The 19797-nt window shown below is 45.5% G+C and overlaps 1 protein-coding gene across 4 annotated transcripts in view; it reads left to right on the plus strand.

Annotated features, from left to right (window-relative positions):
• MTCL1 (microtubule crosslinking factor 1) overlaps positions 1–1141 on the plus strand; it is a 112474-nt gene extending 111333 nt beyond the window's left edge. For 3 of the 4 annotated variants that reach the window (XM_018039582.1, XM_018039584.1, XM_018039581.1), the window contains one exon: positions 4–1141. In XM_018039582.1, the coding sequence (XP_017895071.1) occupies positions 4–198 (195 nt within the window). In that variant the 3' untranslated portion in view covers positions 199–1141. The remainder of the gene's footprint in view (positions 1–3) is intronic. The other variant, XM_018039583.1, reaches the window with a different exon arrangement.

The following is a 19797-nucleotide window of genomic DNA, read 5'->3' on the forward strand; positions in this document are numbered from 1 at the left end:
AAGGAACTACCTTGTTCTGCACTCGCTCCGTCCCTAGAGCCTTGCTTCTCCAGGCCCGAGAGACCAGCAAACCGTCGCCCTCCGTCCCGCTGGGCCCCACACCCCCCAACTGCCTCACCAGCTCCATCACCCGGAGAACCCACCTCCTCGGAGGAGCTCGGTGATGAGGAGCCACCGGGGGAGAAGCCGCACGTGTGATGCAGGTTGGCATGGATTATCCGGAATAATTCACTGTAATTTGCATAATCACACCTTCGTCATCAACTGAACTCTGCCCCAAAAGGAGAGATCTGATTTCCCCAAGGTCAAAGAATGTTTTTTTTTTAAAAAACAACACAGCTGCTGAATGTTCAACCTATGAACCTGAGATGTTTCTAGAATGAAACAGTAAATGTGCCTGTAAGAACTTAATTTTTTTCATAGCTCAGAAAACTATTTTTGTCTCCATCTTTTTTACACAAAGTATATTAAACGGTAAATATGATATAAATAAATTAAAATGAAAGTTTTAAAGATGTACATTATAAGAGATTCTGAACACCCTCACGCGCAACACTGACTGCCTATCTGTTAAATCTGCACTGTTAACATTTTGCTTTGGTTGATTTCCACGTTGAATTAGTGTGTTTTAAGTTAATTTTATTTTGTCAGTGTTCTTGTTTCTTAAGAATTTTTGAAATGCTTCAGCCTGTCGAATTCAGTGAACTTTTCATAATGAAAAAAAACCACGAAGCCAGTAGACAAGGCATCTCCTCTGTCCTAGAGGGAGAGACGGCAGCATCTGGAAAGGCACAGAGGCCACAGCTGGGCTGCAAGGCTGCCTGCTCCTGCTGACCCGCACGCCTCTGGGTGCATGTCCACACCCCTGCTGTGGTCTCACCCACCTCCGTGAGTCCCCTCCCGCCATGACGTTGTGTGACCCCCTCGTACTGTACTGTTGGTGTTGTCTTCTTGCATTGACGATACAACAGCATTTTAAAATTACTGTTAGAAGACTAACTGGCAATACACAGTGTTTACTCCAAATTTTGTTTAAGGAAAAACACCACAAAAAGTCATGAGCATACCAAATGGAAAGAGAGGGTGGTACCTCAGCATCTGTATGAGGTGATGATGAAGAAATAAAGTGTTTATAAAACAGCACCTGTCCCAACCTCTTGTCTCAAGCACCCTCCACCTTAGTTCCTAATGGCTGGAGAGAGGACGCAGGGGGACGGTGAGTCAAACAGCCACTCATGTATCTGACGGGGATGCACTGTGAGTGCACAATAGCCTTTGCAGCCTCTCCACAACAGTATGTTAGGATTAGAAGGCAACTTCATTTTTGCTAAAAACACCGAAATGGATAGGTGAGGGGGTGTGAGGAAACAGGTTACCCACAGTCAGGACGTGCCTGCCCACTCCCCTCCCTGGAAGGTGGGAGAGGCCGGCTCCACCCTGGACTGAGGTGCGGCTGAGCTGTCAGACTGACAGACCAGGAGTTTATGAATGGTGCTGGTGAAGACAGAACTGCTTCAGGCCGAAGCTTCTAGCTAAAATGTTTCTGCAGCAAATGGGCTAATGGCTTAAGCTCTTTTCCCAGCAAAACCACAGTTCCATTAAATATTTAAAAAAAAAAAAAAAAAAGGTTGGACATTGGAGCCTGCTGTAGTAGCTGTGGAGAACAGCCTGGCAGTTCCTTAGGGAGTTAACCGGTTACCATGTGACCCAGAAATCCCACCACGGGGTGCAGGCCCAGGGAGAAAGCTGGGCCTTGGACGGGGCAGGCATTTGTTCTCCCACGTTCACAGCAGCTTTGTTCATGGTAGCCGAAGAGCGGAAACCATCCAAGTGTCCATCAATGGTTCATCCACACACTATTCAGCCTTAGGAAGCAAGGAGATTCTGCTGCAGTGTGGATGAACCGTGAGGACAGCATGCTGAGGGCCATAAACCAGTCACAAAAACAACAAATGCTATATGATTCCATTTACATGAAGTACCTACAGTAGTCGAATTCATAGATACACCAAGTCATGGTGAGCAGGAGTTGGGGAAAGAATGAGGATAGTTAGTGTTTAACGGGTGCAGAGTTTCAGTTTGGGAAGATGATAAGTTCTGATAATGGATGGAGGCAATGGCTGCTCAACAATATGAATGTACTTAATGCCACTGAGCTCTATGCTTAAACACCACTAAAAGGTGAGTGTTGCATGTATTTTACAACAGTAACAATTTTTAATGCAAAAGGTAAATACTTAACCCCAGAGACACTGCAAGTTGACAAATTTCTTTCCCGCTCAGCCTCTGCCCACCGTAAGTGATGGGAGGCGCATTTACACTTCCACTTGGAAGCAAGCAGGCAGGCTGCCGGTGCTCATAACTGGGAAAGCGCCAGCGTCCAGCGCAATTACAATCTGGACACACACACATCAAAGCCTCCCTGTGCGGCTTTGTTCTCAGACAGGATCCTAAGAGTTGGCAGCCCTGGCCCCTAGAGGCTCTCACTAGTTCAGCAACTCCGAGAGAAAGAAGATATCTCAGCAGCTGCACCAACAGAAGCCCCAGGAATGAAGACTCATGGGTCTGCTCTCATTTACACATCGCACCTTAAGATTGTCACCACCAGACTGGTCCAGCAAAGGAAAACCACCAGGGCGGTGAGAACAGAGAAAGGATGACTGGAAGGCAGGAAAGCCCGGACGTGATGGTGGGGGGCTCCTGGAATCACAAGGAGAGGTCCTGGTCACCACAGAACTGCTCTCTGCCTGGAGATGAGTCCCAGACACAGAAACAAAATACAGAGATAGTACAGTGTAAATCCTAAATTAAGCGGGGCTTGAGCTGGACTTGAGAGGAAGAGCAGGATTAACTGGGAAGGCAGGAGAGATTGTCAGGGGCGGGGAAGAGGAGTAGAGGTGTGGGGAGGGGCAGATGAAGACCTGGCACCTAGGCAGTGGTGTGGTCACTGCTGGAGGAGAGCCTGCGGGGACAGAGCCATGTCAGCCGCACCAGTGCCTCCAAAGTGGTTTGGAGCCCCTCTGACCATCTAGTTCTCTAAGGGTCGGGCATATGTATTCTTGAATCCATCTACTGTGGAACCACTCCAACTTTTGCACGGGCAGGACAAGAGGGTGAAATTAGTTTCTACACTCCCATCCAAATGGAGTGAGGCACTAAGTGGGTAAAGCGCAGCTGCTTGTCTGTTCCCGTCCCCACCCGCCGTCCCTCATGTGCAATTTGCTCTTATGTCCGAAACAGAGAGGCAGAAGCAGATTCCTCCAAGCCAGCTCAGAGTCCTCACACCCACCGGGCGTGCCCTGCCCAGTCCTGGCTACATTAAGGTTTTCAGGATTATGTGTCTTTCAAAAATATATATCTGTGCGAATCATTATTCTAATTCCCTTTAGCACATCCGTGTCTCACTCACTTTACTGAGCTTGTCAGAGTTATGCACATTATTCCGTCCAAAAAATAGCTGAGAAGTGCAATTATCATTTTCTATTTTCTAATTCACTGGTTTTTTTAAGTTGTGGATTTTAACTGTGTTTCAAAAACCATTTTAAAGTATACGATCCCATGGGATCTGGAACATTCACAATGTTGTACAGTCATCACCACTGTCTAATTCCACAACATTTTCATCACCCTACAAGGACATACACATTAAGCAGTCCCTCCCCACAGCGCCTGGCACCCGCAGATCTGTTTTCTGTCTCTGTGGGTTTGCCAATTCAAGACATTTCATGTAAATGAAATCACAGTGTGAACATATCCAGCCTCTTTCACCTAGCCTGTTGTCATGGTTCACCCACACTGCAGCCTGTCAGTACTCTCAGAATTGAATAATATTCCACTATATAGATTACTACATTTTCTTTATCTGTTCATTTTTAAACAAAAGAAAATGCTTTGTTCACCTTAAATAGCCTTGGTGGTTCCCCAAAAGGAAGCAAGCCACGATGAATAATCAGGACATTCAGTTCAGTTGCTCAGTCGTGTCCAACTCTTTGCAGCCTCATGGACTGCAGCACGCCAGGCTTCCCTATCCACTCAGTCAATTCACAAATCTGAGGCACTGCGGTGTCTTTAACACAAACAGTCATTTCCTGGGGCCACCAGTACGTGTTATCCTTATGCTTTGTCTGCCTTTAGTCCTCTCAGCACCATTATTTGAGGCAGCACTGGAAACCAGTGTAGCAAGAACTCAGGCTGAGTCATGAGCAAGTTGGCCATCTAAGCGAATCTGATAACATCAGTCTTTAGTAAACTCTGGGCTACTCCACTCAGACTAGAGAGAGCTGGATTTGAATCCTGGTTTGAACACAAAGGACTGCAATCTTAAAGGCCATCTCTTTAAAACTCATTTGAGTGATAGCAACAATAATACATAATTCCCAGGGCATGTAAGGATTAAGGTTTATTATGTACCTACTATGTGCAAGATCCTGTACTAAGATCTGCCAACAGCAACTTTCAGCCAGGACCAAACAAAACAGAAAGAGGCTCCCTGCTCTCTCAGAGCTTATGTCCTGTGATGAGAGACCAGAGTAAACAGGTGTGAGTGTGATGGAGAACAGTGAGCTAAAAGCCTTCCCTGGGAGAGACCCCATGAACTGAGGTCTGGGCAAGAAGCAGCTGTCAGGCATGCAGAGGACGTAGCTGGTGAAAAGTGGTGATGAAGAGCTGAGCCTGTGTGTCCCTGGAAGTGAAGGATGGGTACTGTGACCTGAGGGGGCGGGGGAGGGCTCACAGTACACAGGGAGGGAATTTTACACTAGGTCAGGGGGAAATCCATGGAATGATATTAAGCAAGGAAGAAAAGAACTTTCTAGAACACTACTGTGATGTGAGGATAAGGTCGGGCCAGAATGAAGGCTTCCTGACAAATGGCTGCTGCGCTGACCCAGAGCAGCCTTACTGGTAGCTCCAGGGTTTCTGCTGCTGCTGTTATTATTAGCATCACGCCACCAGACTGGCCACAGGCCGCTCATCGAGAGCTGGGCTGTAGGACCTGCTGCTGAGGCTCCCACAGGGCCCACCGCCACACTCCAGGATCTACCGCAGCTGTTCAGATAAAAACCGAGCCAGGCCCTCACTGGCTCTCAGGCTGCCTCTCAGGCTGGGCCAGCAGCCCTGTAAGTGGCCTTGGATCAAGAAGAACAGGCTTCTCTCTTAGCCCCCTACACTTTGGGCACAAAAATCACACAAGATTCCCATTCCGGTTCTGTTTCAATGCTCTGCTTCTTCTCCAAAAAGAAGCTGGCACTTCTAAGCTATAGTCAGTTATCTGCCATTGAGTAAGAATGGGTTCCTCCTCTTTAAAGCTGTCTTTATAAGGGGACCACAGAGGACTCTGGGTATTTGGATAGTGTGGGAGAGTTGGGGAGGCACCCAGTTATAAACACTGCACAACATAATATAAAAGTTGGACAGGAACAAAAAGATAGCCAACTTTGTTTATTCTAGGCTCACTTCTGTCCATTACACTGAATGAACCCAGTCCATTTCAAAGACAGAAGCTTCTGTAACTTCCTAGTGAGCTAATAAACTTCAACAGGGCACCAGGAATCCAAACTTCACAATCTCCACAGTAATCCTGGAACAAATTCACCACTCATTCTTCATCAACTCCAGTCTTCCCCATACAGGTGATTTTAACTGATTAAAATACAAAGTGCTGAAGATAGTATGATGAAGTGGATGCATCTGAAAATAAATGGTGAATTATAAATTCTGAGTTCCAAATTTCTGGAGAATGACTAAGCAATAAGCAATTATATATAAAACTGTTTATACTTATTGAGTCACTTCACTTAGGGGAATTTACCCCAAATAATTCCAGTGACATCAGTGTAATTTATACAACAGATTCACAACAGCACAAATTATACACAAAAATTTGGAAACAGGCTAAACAAGTTATGGTCCATCCACAGGTTTGAACACTGTGCTCCTTCACCTAGAAAACACTCCTAGTGACCAGAGGCTGGATGGACCTGTGGGGACTCAAACATAAATGTCATGCACCTGCTCCCACGAGGCTTATCTCCTGGTCAACGGTGTCCAACTACCTCAGCTCAAGCCCTGCTTCACCACTGTCTACCCAAACACCCTTGGAAAAATTACCTGTGCCCCCTGAGTCTGAGTTTTCTGTTCTACAACGTAAATAATGATCACCTTATAGGTAAGGTATGAGGTTGGGCAGCTAATACTTGTCAAGCACTTAAGACTAGATTTGTGAAGTAAAATGATTATATAAATGTCACATTATAAAACAATATAATATGTGCTGTAACAGTATGTTGAAGTATAGAGTGAGCACAGACGTGGGACTGATTCTGCCCAGGGCTGGGGCAGAGGGGGTGTGGTGGGGGCAGGGTGTGGAGAGCAAGGTCTAGGAAGACCTCATGCTGACTTGTTTGGGAAGAGTCTTGAAGGAAACAATGAGGAAATAGATTAAGAAAGAGAACTTTCAGAAGGACTGCCTAGGTTGTACATGTAATACTCCTTTGAAGTTTCTGGAGAGGTTCCAATTTATTTTCAATTACTTTTGTATCTTGAACTGGTATTTTCACTGAATGTGACACGATGCTATGCTTTATTGGAGAGAAAAGCAAAGGGTGAAAAAGCAGCTCATCCATCCTGACCCCCAGGACCCTGCCATCCGCCTCAACACAGTAATCTCATAGCAAGGGCTGCCCTAGCCAAAAAGCAAGTCACCCCTCCCGAGGCACCTATCCACGATGGCATTTCATAGGAAGAGTCACTCTGACCCACTAAAAGACTCTCACTGCTGAAGTGTTAGCAGCAACACCAGGAGCCGCACTGGCACTGCCTTCTTGTGGTTCGTGCCTGTGAGCTAGAATCCAGACAGGTGCCAGCATTCTCAAGGCAGTGCCAGTAAAAATGAGAGACATGAATTTTGTTGTGTAGTCACTAGAACTGATCATGATTAGTTCACCTACTTCTGAGCACATTATAAAAATCACCCCCCTTTTCCCTTGAAGTTAGGCATAGCTTTTTGCCAATGAATTATGAACCAGAGTCACATACATCACTTTCTGCTGGCAGTTTTAAGAGCCAATACACCACTTGCTATGTTGCTTTTCTGCCTCAGCAGCTGTGAGAAAACTGACCCTTCATCTGGGCCCCTGAGTGGTGCCATGCACAGACCCACTGTCGCATGACGAACAAACAAGTCCCTGTGCAGTAACACCACTGAGAGTTGGGAACTGTTCATTAAGGCAGCACAACTTAGCCCATCCTGACTGGAGTAACTGTCAAAAAATGGGAATGCATATATAAGTAATATGAAAAAGCAAAACACATGATCATCTCAATGGGCATAGGAAGAGCATTTGATAAAATTCAACATCCATTTTTGATAAAAAAAACTCTCACCAAACTGTGTATAGAGGGGACATAACATAATAAAATAAACCCACAGCCAACATAATACTCAACAATGAAAAGCTGAACGCTCCCCCACTGAATTCCAGAACACAACAAGGATGCTGACTCTCACCACTCCCATTCAACATAGTACTGGAAGTCCTAGACACAACAATCAGGCAAGAAAAAGGAATAGACGGTATTCAAGTCGGAAGGGAAGGGGTAAAGCTGCCATTATATTCAGAAGACATGGTGTCTATACAAAAATCCCTGAAGATTCCACACAAAAACCATTAAAACTGACCAACAAAGTCAGCAAGATAGCAGGACACAAGATTAACATACAAAAACCTGTTGCCTCTCTTTACAGTAATGAAATATCAGGAGAAAGTTTAAAAAAATCCAATTTAAAATCACATCAAAAAATGTCTAGGAATAAAACTAACCAAGAAGGTGAACAAATTACATACTAAGAGCTACAGAACATTGCTAAAGGAAACAGAAGATAATTCAAAGAAATGGAAAGATATTCCATGCTTTTGGACTAGATGAATATGGTTAAAATGGCCATACTATTAAAAAAATCTATAGGTTTAATGTGATCCCTATCAAATCACCCATGAAATTTTTCACAGATTAGAACAAATAATATTAAAATTTACATGGAACCGTGAAGGACCCATAGTTGCCAAAGCAATCCTGAGGAAAGAGAATAAAGCCAGAGGTATAACCCTCCCAGACTTACAATACTAAAAAGCTATAGTAATTAAAACTGCCTGCTACTGGCATAAAAACAGACATGGATAAACAGAATAGAACAGAGAGCCTAGAAATAAACCCACATATCTACAATCTTCAACAAAGGAGATGATAATATACAACAGAGTAAAGACAGTCTCTTCAGCAAGTGGTGTTGTGAAAGCTGGACAGCCACATGTAAATCAATAGTTAGGACACACCCTCACCATTTACACAAAAATAAAGCCTCAAAAGAAAGCCTCTTTAAGCCTCAAAATGGCTTCAAGACCTAAATATATGACAAGATATCACAGAATGTAAGTAAAATATTCTCAAACAAATCACAGCAATATTTTCCTAGTTCAGTCTCCCAAGGCTACAGAAATAAAAGCAAAAATCAAGTGGGACCTAATCAAACTTAAAAGCTTCTGTACAGCAAAGAAAATCATACACAAAACAAAAAGACAATCTACAGACTGGGAGAAAATATTTGCAAATGATGCAACCAACAAGGGCTTAACTTCTAAAATATACAAACAACTCAACGACAAACAGCCCAGTGAAAAAATAGAAGACCTAAATAGACATCTCTTCAAAGAGCACACAAAGATGACCAATCGGCACATGACAAGATGCTCAACATCACTAATTATTAAAGAAACGCAAATCAAAACTACAAGGTACCACCTCACATTAGTCAGAATGACCATCATTAAAAAATTTACAAATAACAAATGCTGGAGAGGATGTGGAGAAAAGGAAACCTTCTTACACTGCTGATGGAAATGTAAATTGATGCAGCCACTATGGACGTTCCTCAGAAAACTAGAGTTGCCATATGATCCAGCAATTCCACTCCTGGGCATATACCTAGATAAAACTGTAATTCAGGAAAGATACCTGTACCCGCTATGTTCACTGCAGCACTGTTTACAACAGCTAAGACACAGAAACCACCTAAATGTCCAATGTAACATCACTCAGCCATAAAAAAAGAATGGAATAACGCCGTTTGCAGCAACATGGCTGGACCTAGAGAGAATCATACTAAGTCGGTCAGAGAAAGACAAACATCATATGATATCAGTAATATGTAGAATCTAGATGATACAAATGAGCTGATTTACAAAACAAAACAGAGACTCAGACATAAAGAACAAACTTATGGTTGCCAAAGAGGAAACAGGGAGAGATGAATTAGTAGGAGTTTGGGATTACTATATATACAATAATATTGTATATATATTCATTATATTAATTTTATATATTAATTATATTACATATAAAATAGATAAACAGGACCTGTATAGTACAGTGAACTATATTCAGTATCTTGTAATAACCTGTAATGGAAACGAATCCAAATAATTACATACACATACATACACACACACACACACACACACACATATATATACCTGAATGACCTTACCATCCACCAGAAACATACTATAAATCAACTATACTTCAATAAAAAATAAGCACACATTTTAAGAAAAAAGAGAGTAAATTTTCACAGCATACAAAGCTGCTACTTCAGATTTTAAAGCTATGCAAAGTTATTATTTTCTTACTGAACAAAACTTTCAGTTCCTTTACCTCAGAGGATAGACATTATTACTGAACTTAACTGACTACAGGGATAAAGCACAAGCAATAGCTTGAATATTCCAGTGACCCTGCTTCCTGGCCCCTTCCCTTTTCTTTCCAGCTACATTTGCTGGAAAAATCCAGACAGAGTTCCTCGCCTGAGCCAGCAAACTGAGACAAAGGTGAAGAGTGGCTTTCCTAGGGAATTACAAGTGCACGTTGAAAAAGACTATAGAAGTGTCCTCGCCAAGCCCTCATTTAATATATAATTTTAACCATGGCAATCATTTTCAGAGGGTGCTTCCCCTGAAACTTCGCACAATGGTCTCTGCCTCACAGCATTGTAGAGTCGCCTGGGGTAACTTAAGGCCCTTCCCAAATCAAATAAATCAGACTCCCGTGGGCGTATCCTTCAGTATACTTAGATGGTCCCCTGCGGGTTTGGACAGCCAAGATTAGGAACTAAAAATGCTAATAGAGCAGAAGTGCTTAACCTAGACGTCCCCAAATCTTACTGCACACTGGGGTCACCCGGGGGCCTTCAGAAACCCCATCCCCACCTCCTGCCCCAGACCTCATGATGTAATTGGTCTGAGGTGAGACCTGGGCACTGGAATTTTTTAATGAATTAATCCCCTTTGGTATTAATTCTATTCTGCAGCATTGTTCAAGAGCCCATCTTAACCACATGTAGCTCAGGGGCTGGGTCAGAGAAACGTGGGTACAGCACGGTGCAGTCGGGGGCACGGTCCTCACCCTGCCAGGGGCTTGGTTTTCTAATTCTGTGCAGTGGGAATCACAGCACCTACCTCACAAAGTAGCTGTGAGGATGAGAGGCAACACTGAGTCAGCACACGGTCTGCCAGAGGACACTTGTTCTAGAAACAGCATTGTCTCATACAGACTGACAATCTTGGAAATCAAGGTGAATGTCCTCATGTCATAGTTAAAGGCACCAGGAAGCCAGACTCAGCCCGGGCATCCCTGAGCAGAGGGGCTGCAGGGGCCCCACCTGCACAGCCTGCCCGCAGAGCGAGTGGGGCTGAGCTGGTCCTGCTATGGGACACGCTTAGGCTGTCAGGCAGACCTGACCCGCCTCAGTCCAGCTGCTTCTGTCTTGGACCTTGAGAGATTAAATCACGTCTTGAATGTTACCAACTTCATTTCTTTTCAAGGTTTAGAGTAGCCTCAAGCGACCTGAGTGAGTGATAGTCACTAACTCGTATCCGACTCTTTGCAACCCCATGGAATTACAGGCTCCTTTGTCCTTGGGATACTCCAGGCAAGAATACTGGAGAGGGTTGCCATTTCCCTCTCCGGGGAGCTTCCTGATCGACCGGACCAGAATTCTTTCCTCAGGGTGTTCTCCAAATGCAGTGGTCACCTACCACTGCTTCTGCTGTTCATGCGGTGTCCTTCCTGACATAACTGATGAGGAGGAGGAACTCAGGCATGGTGACACTGTATTTATATTTGCATGGATGGTGGAGAAGGCAGGGAAATTGCCTAAAGCACTGCTACCCTTGAAGTGTAACACCTTGGCCCAAGTGGAGAAACACAGAATCATGGATTGAAGGGGCCACGGAGCAGACCACAGAAGTGATTTACTTAAAACGTGTTTGTCACTAAGGAGGGGTCATCTGGGCACTGTCCCACCCCACAACTCCATGAGCAAGAGCTGACACCATTACTCTGGCGGAGGCAGCACCAGGCTTGGCTGGGGTGGGCTGGCAGTGGGGAGGACAGGGCGTGGAGCCCACCTCCTCTCATGTCCATCATCTCCTCACACTTTATTCAGATATGAATAGCTGACTTCTTATTGCTAGCAAAATGATGTGAACAGGTTCAAGGACATTCCTTAGTCCCTGAAGTTGCTTCCCTTTAGGAATTCTGAAGCAGCTGCAGCCTGGCTGAGGCAGGATCCCCCATGGGCTACGGGCTGCACGTCCCAGGAAGGCAGAGGGATTTTTGGTATAAAAAGCCTCTGCTCTCCAGGCCACAGTGGACCTCTCCTGTCACTTCCTCCTTGTTGGCTTGACTTCCGTCCTGAAGGAGGTCATAATCAGAGCAGACTGGTTAAAGCAGAGGTTCAGAATAAGACCAGAACATCTTCCCCCTGAGAACTCTGTGTCCTCAAAAGTCAAGTCCAAACTGAATTGAATTCTCAGAGCCATTAAAGATCTTGTCTAAATTTACTCTGACCCACTTAGGGGAGGAGCCAGAACAAAGCAGGCCTTTTTAAAATGACACTTGGGACACTGAAGTAAAGGCACAGAGGCTCATAAAGCGGCTAGTGACCAATTTGGAAGTTCAATCCAACACTAAGTCACCACCTGGGAGACCAGATGGGCAGCAAACTGCTTCTGTGGCAGTCATGGCCACACCTGGTCAGCACCTGTGGACAGTGCCACCTGAAAGGGAGCTGTGGGCTGGACCATGACGAAGGTGTTCAGCTTGCTGCCTAGCAACACCTCACAGAGGACACTCAGGAGCAGCAGCACCTTAGCTGGTGAGGACGTCCCTCTGGCATTTCAACAAAGCATACAGAAGGTTCTGAGTCACTGCTCCAGGTAGGAGATCCAACAGATGAGGCATATGCCTTAGAGGCTGGAACCCTCTCTCTTCCTCTGCATTTAAAATGGCCTGAGCTCCCTTCCCCAGGCAGGAGCGCATTCCACACGGCCTGGGCGGGGGCAGGCCTGGTAGGTCATTGCGTGCTTGCCCCAGAAGGCTAGTTTATATATTCCCAGCCTCTTCCAGTCTGCCACCGGCCATGAAGTGATGTTCAGGGGACTTCTTCCCAGCCTCGAGGAACCTGAGTTAACATTCTATAGCTTCACAGGCACAGTGGGTGGTGAGCCTCACAAAGGCAGGGCCCTCTTCTCTATAAGCTCACAGTGCACTCACAATGTAAAAGTAGAAAAAAAGTCTTAATTGATCTGTAGTGTCTGACTATGCCTCTGTCCATGGAATTCCTCTGGCAAGAATACTGGAGTGGGTTGCCATTCCCTTCTTCAGGAGATCTTCTTGACCCAGGGAAGCAGATTCTTTACCATCTGAATCACCAAGCAGAGCATGGTTCACCCTGAAGAAATGCTCGTGGGAATTAGAAGAATTAGAATTAGGATTAGAAGTACATTAAAATTTAAGAAATATATTCTAACCTAAAAGACCCACTGCCCAGCATAAACACTCATAACAGAAGGATAAGCACGTTGTAATTGTTAATAGTTAGGCAGCATACAAAGTCAAGGTTTCACCAAGTGCTGTTACTCATATCTTTCCTTTAATACAGTTAGGATCCAGGTGCCTCCTTAGTGCCTGTTTCCCTTTGTAGTCTTTTCCGGCCCTTTCTACAACTGCATCCTACACCGTGAACTGCTCTCTCCGGAACCTCTCAGAGGCCCAGGGTCCACCCTACCTCCAGGTGATGCAAAAGCAGACCTTGAGCTATTTCAGGGGAAGGATCTGGTAACCAGGAGAGAGAGATCAGAAACCTCATGTCTCCCCTCTGCCTCCAATCTGTAATCTTCCTCCACCTTGGCCCCACAATTATTGGTTGGGCCTAACACAGCTAGGAATTTCACTTAATAATAAACATGATAACAGTAATTAACCATGTTCCCGGTATTGTCTCATTTAATACAACAATCTGAGGCATCTCTCAGATGCAGCAGAGAGGTTAGGTCATTCACAGGCCATAAAGAGGGGAACCAGCTCCTGGGTCATCTAACCCAGCCCTCGGCTCCTGCACTGTTTATCCCCTGCCCCAGCTCAGCGCAGAACCACCCCCTCAGCAGCATCTCTGAGTATCTCCAAAAACACTTCACTGGGCATCTGTTTCCTATCCACGCATCATCTGGGGCCCCTGGTGAGACTCTGCAGCTGCGCATTCACTCAGCAAACACATGGTGAGGACCCACCCTACTGGCCACTCTGCTGGACTCAGGATAGGAGTCACGTCAGATATGGGGCTGCCCTTGGGAGGAGGAGACACAGACACAGCAAATCTGTTCAGAACAGCATCTAGACAGGACAGGAACAGGCTGAGGGCCACAGGGCCTGGGAAGGCGTGGCCGTGGGCAGGTGGCTCAGCAGTGACATCACAAAGTGCAGAAAATCAAGCCTCTGACATCACAGAAGACTGATGGAGCCCCACAGAGGGTACATGAGGAGCTCAGACCCAGAGACCTTCCAACAGGCAGTTTCCTTAGTCCTGAACACACAAGGCCATCTCCTTGGTCCTTTTCATTCAGCCAGTCAACAGACAGATGACCTCTCCCAGGTACAGGGCACTCTGCTAGGGGCTAGGCCTGTCACAGAAGCAGGATAAAGCCACTCCTGCCTTCACAGGGAAGACAGCTTTGTTACCAGACTCTTCACACAGAGAAGATGCCCAGCTGGCATTTGCTACAGCATCAACACACATGGAGATTTACTGCAGGACAATCCACGAGCGCTGGCTCACAGGAGTTTGCAAACAAGCTGCTCTAAACTGGAACCACTGCATCAGCCGCCAAGGGTGACTGAGGACAGAGACACCAGTGTCTGTGGCAGCCTGGGGCCAAGAGCAGTGATGTGCTGACATGTGTCAAGCAGCATGCTTCTGTGGGATGGCATTTGGTCAAAAATAGGTGATCCACTTAAATAAGCCCATTTCTCAAAGTCTTCCAGGAAATATAATGCATATAAATATGGACATATTTGCATACATAAACAGAAATACATTCCTGTCTTGATCACTACCCTCCAAGGTCTACTCTATTAACTCACTACTGACCACGGGATTTTTATAGAAACGCCTGTGGCCAGGAATTTTTATTTCAGCAAGCCAAAAATTAATTCTGTTCTTTCACTAACATTTTGCAGATTATCACACTCAGTAGTTAAGCGTGACACACCTGTAATGTCTTCTCCGGCACTGTGAGTCTCATTTTCACTTTTCTTATCAGAATCAATCACTAAGGTGGTTTTTTGTCTTTTTGTTGTTCACACTGTCTTAATATTCACACTATCTGAGTCAGAATTACGTTCTGAAGAACTATCATCTTCTGAGACATTAGTATATATGTTGCTCAAAGCAAAAATTCTTCACTCAAAATTTTGTGATGCATCATTTTTGAAAATTTTATGGCCATAACCTTGCATTTATAACATACACAAGGTTGGAGCAAAAACCTAATGGAGCAAAATGTGAATGATAACAACAATCCTAAATTGAGTAAGGGACCCATGATGAATTTTAAGCTCTAATGACTTTGCACAGTGATGTCAATTGCATCACTCTCTAAAAATGTATTGACACATATCTGGTCAATAACACTGGGGTTAACAACTGATGTGCTGATTGATATGTCTCTGGTAAATAATCTGTTAATTCTGTTGGTAAATAATATGTTAATTGTGTGGGTTGAAGAGTCCAGAGAGTGAAGGAACAGTAGGACATGAGTTCACCTCTCCTCACAAATGCATGAAGAACACATCTACACAAGGATAAATCTCACAGAGCACCAGCTGAACACCAGCAGCAGCTCTGAGACACCTAAAAGAACAAAACAGATCTCTGTGTAACTGGGTAGGATGAAAGAAAGAAAAAGTGAGGAGGAAATGGGATGGGACCTGCACCCGAGGGTAGAAGCTAAAGCAAAGGAGAGGTTCCCGCATCCAGAGAAGCCCTCTCACTGCTCACCAGCAGGGAGATCAGCTGTGACAGAAGAGGAGCTTCGCGGCTATGAAAGGAAAGCCCAGAAACCGGTCTATGCCACAGCCCTGCATGTCCCAGCCTGGGAAGGGTGCCTGTCGGTGTGCAAAGGGACTGGATGCTAGAGTGTGAAATTTGGAGAACAGTCTTGGGGAGAGGACTGCTGTGGGCTGCAAAGAAACAGTCTTAGGGGATGCGAGTGAAAAGTTCCACAACTGGGAATGCCTGAGGAGGAAGCCTGGACCACTTCGGAAGCGAAGTGCCATTGCTGAGTGACACGCAAGGGGTGTGGCCACCATTGCCCCTGCACCCCACCCCAACCCAGCCAGGGCAGGCTCACAAGCTCCAGAGCAGGTCAGGAACAGACGCCTATGGGTGGCCCACACGCACAGATGGGGCTGAAACGACAGCTGAGACCCAGGGGCCACGCGACTAAGGAAGAGGAGCTGAAATCTCTCCTCAGGGTTGCATGAACTTTGGATTTACACCCCAGTGACCAGCTTTGTAACTTCAGGGCCTTCAAGACATTGGAAGAGACAAGTGCCCCCACAACTGAGACGGGTCTAGCTTTAGCAGCTGCAGACTCTGTGGACATGGACACGCAAGGGCTGGCCAGGCCAGAGTCTGAGCTACCTCCCCAGCAGGTCCCGATGCATGATCACTGCCATGCTGGGACCAGACTTCAATGATCTCTACGGTGGTCTGCTGAAAACAACCTGAGAGGCAGTGGGACCGACTGTCCACACATCCACGGCTAAGGTGGGGCCAAAGGCAGCACCAACAACCATGTAGCCTGAAGCTCGCACAAGGGGCAAAATGACACAACAGAGCACGCCCACAAGTGGGCAGTCCAGAGGAGGAAGACTCAGCGACCGACACCCCAGGGGAGTGATCCAAGCCTGCCAACCTCGCCCCGACAGAAACACAGCTGAAGGGAACGGAGTCAGGACAGCAGAGCAGGAGGACTCGGAGCTCGAGTCTCCTCACAGTCAGGGCACCTACCAAGGCTAGTGAGGGTCCTGAGACACCTCAGGGGATGGGGAGGATCCCTGCGCAACCAAGTAGAATGTGGGACAGAAGGAGGGAGGGAAGAAAACGGAAGCAGAACAGGACCAGCGCCCTGAAGTGGGGCTGGGGAAGGGGAGAGATTCCAAGCTTGGAGGGGCCCACTGAGGCGAGGGCATCAGCGGGGACAGAGAGGGACCTCGGGGAGGCGGGGGTCAGAGGGGAAGGTGGTCAGTGTGTTCCCTGCCCACTCGGGCCCCAGCAAGCTTGCTGGGGTCTCCGGCCTGAGCCTCCCCCTGCCCCCAGGCCTCCTCTGGCCACACAGGTCAAGGTGGGCCAAGGGTTAACCCCCTGAGGCCGCCTCTGGCTGCACTGGCCCATGCAGACACGCCTGTGGAGGCCTGGGTCCCTGGTGGCCTGCCTGGCACATGTGCTCTGGGCCAGCTCCACAAATAGACGCTGGTGAGAGGAACACACGCAGAGATGGGGCTGACACGGCGGGTCCAGAGACCCACCTAGAGGTCTTGGAGGCTTACTGAGGAGGCAGAAGTAGGTTTTAGCTCACTATTGCATTGGAACATAAAAATATTCCATCGTTTACATGTACCACATAATTAAAACAATTTTTTCGCTTCTTGGCTATTTTTTAAAATATTTATTTATGACTGCACTGGGTCCTCATTGTTGTACATGGGCTTTCTGTAGTTGCCTTGACTGCATGTTCCTTTTGGGGTACATTTAAAATTTAATTTTAAAAATTAAAAAATAGAACTACCATGCTGTGCTGTGCTTAGTCGCTCAGTCGTTTCCGACTCTTCATGACCCCATGGACTATAGCCCACCAGGCTCCTCTGTCCATGGGAATTCTCCAGGCAAGAATACTGGAGTGGGCTGCCATGCCCTCCTCCAGGGATCTTCCCTACTCAGGAATCAAACTAGGGTCTCCTGCACTGCAGGCGGATTACCATATGACCCATCAATCTCACTCCTGGTCATATACCCAGAGAAAACCATAATTTCAAAAGATACATGTACCCCAAAGAAACATGCACCCAAGGCTACTACAGAAAGCACATGCACAGCAGTGAGGACCCAGTGTAGTCATAAATTATTTAAATAATGTTATGTAAATAAATATTTTTTTAAAATAACCAAGAAGTGAAAAAAAAATTTTAATGATGCGGTACATAAAAACAATGGAATATTAGCCACAAAAAGTAACGAACTGTGCCATTTGCAGAGACGTAGATGGACCTAGAGACTGTCATCCAGAGTGAAGTAAATCAGAGAGAAAAACACACACACATAGGTGGAATTTAGAAAAATGGTGCAAACAATCTATTTGAGAAGCAGAAAGAGAGACACAGACATAGAGAACAAACATGGATACCAAGGAGGGAAAGAGGGGGAGGGAGGAACTGGGAGATTGGGACTGATATACACACACTACTATGTATAAAATGTATGGCAAAACCAATACAGTATTGTAAAGTAAAATAAAGTAAAAATAAAAATTTTAAAAATAATAATAATAATAATAAAATGTACTATGTACAGATAACTAATAAGAACCTACTGCACAGCACAGGGAACTCAATGCTCTGTGCTGACCTAAATGGGAAGGAAATTTTAAAAGGGGGGGATATATGCATACATATAGCTGACTCACTTCGCTATATAGCAGAAATACAACACTGTAAAGCAACTATACTCCAATAAAAAAAAATTTTATTATATACAATGGAATGTTACTCAGCCATAGAAAAAGAACAAAAATCACCATTTGCAGCAACATAGATGGGCCTAGAGACTGTCATACTGAACGAAGTAAGTCAGAGAAAGACAAATATCATATGATATTGCTTATATATGGAATCTAAAAACATGATATACATGAATTTATTTACAAAACATAGTCACAGATGTAGAAAACAAACATGGTTACCAGGAGGCGAAGTGGGGCAAGGGATAAACTAGGATATTGGGATTAACATATACATGTTCCTGTATATATAAAATAGGTAGCTAATAAGGACCTACTTATACACAGGGAACGCTACTCAATACTCTGCAATGAGCTACAATGGAAAAAGAATCTAAAAAAGAATGGCTATATGTATAATTGATTCCCTTTTCTATACAGCTGAAACTAACACCATAAATCAACTATACTCCAATAAAAAATTTTTAAATAAAAATAATTAAGAGTATATACTGCCTGGCTTCACTTCTATACTCCTTGAGGAGAAACACAGTAATGTTACGGCTTTGTTATACACTTTGTATAAATGTAATCCCCCTTGCCTCCCTTTCTTTACTTCTGAAAGTAATGTGGAATAATAAATGTAACTTCAGAAGGGAAAACAATTGTGTGGGTTAAGCCACCCCAAAGATTTTTTACAATTCCTGGGTAGCAGATGAACAGGGTTTGAACTAGGGTGTGCTTCAAATTCCAACTGTTTTAAGTTACTGTGGGCTTTGATAACTTGAGGTGCCCAGCATGCCAACCAAGCCAAATGATAAAGATATGTCTGATGTCTCTGCCTCAATTCCTGGTTTAACCACCATCATCATCACTCATTTCCTCCTGTTTGTCCAATCATCTCTCTGTCCACCCATCCATCCTCCATTCATTTCAAGCTCTGTTCATGCCAGGGCTCCAGTTACTAAGAGATTCCCCAGTACAGGTTCCCGGCTCAGAGTAAGCGATGAGGAAGGTTACAGTGAGGAAGCACATGTGAGTAACAGAAGAGCACACCAGTGAAGCTTGTCAGGTGTTTCTGGAAAGGCCTAAAAACAGATCAATGGTTACCACAAGCAAGAGTCACATGGTCACCTCCACCTGGGCATCAGGAGTCATGTCCCTAACATGCCCCCCCAGAGACCCAAGTCTCACCTCCCTCCTGAGTGGGCCAGCCCATCTCTCGGGGGTCACAGCTCTGGGCCAGGCAACTCCCCTGTCCTGAGCAGCTGGGGCGAGCCTTCCCCTTCCTCCAGGTGTCTTCTGTTCGTGGGCTCCTGGGGCCAGGTGCTGCCCCATGTGTACAAGAGTCATTAATGCAGCCCAGGCCCCTGGTGCCACTGCGCATCATAACACAGTCCAACATGGACCACAGGTCCAGTGATAATCCTCCCAGCTTCTGGTCACATGCTCTTGCTAACTTAGTCCAGGAACTGCACTGTCTGACAGAGCCTGTGTGCAGATCCTTCTCAGTAAATCTAGTCAGCTGGACTATTACATGCTTATGTTTTTAGTGTAAAGTTTATTATATGTACATACTGTTGGCAAGATTCTTCCACTCAATCATCTAAAACATTAACCATCTAATACATCCCAGTCTGGATTCCAGGGATGTGGAGATGAGTCAGTGAGGACCCTGACTTGAGCC

This window comes from Capra hircus, chromosome 24, assembly GCF_001704415.2.
Source record: "Capra hircus breed San Clemente chromosome 24, ASM170441v1, whole genome shotgun sequence".
Taxonomy (NCBI): Eukaryota; Metazoa; Chordata; class Mammalia; order Artiodactyla; family Bovidae; genus Capra; species Capra hircus.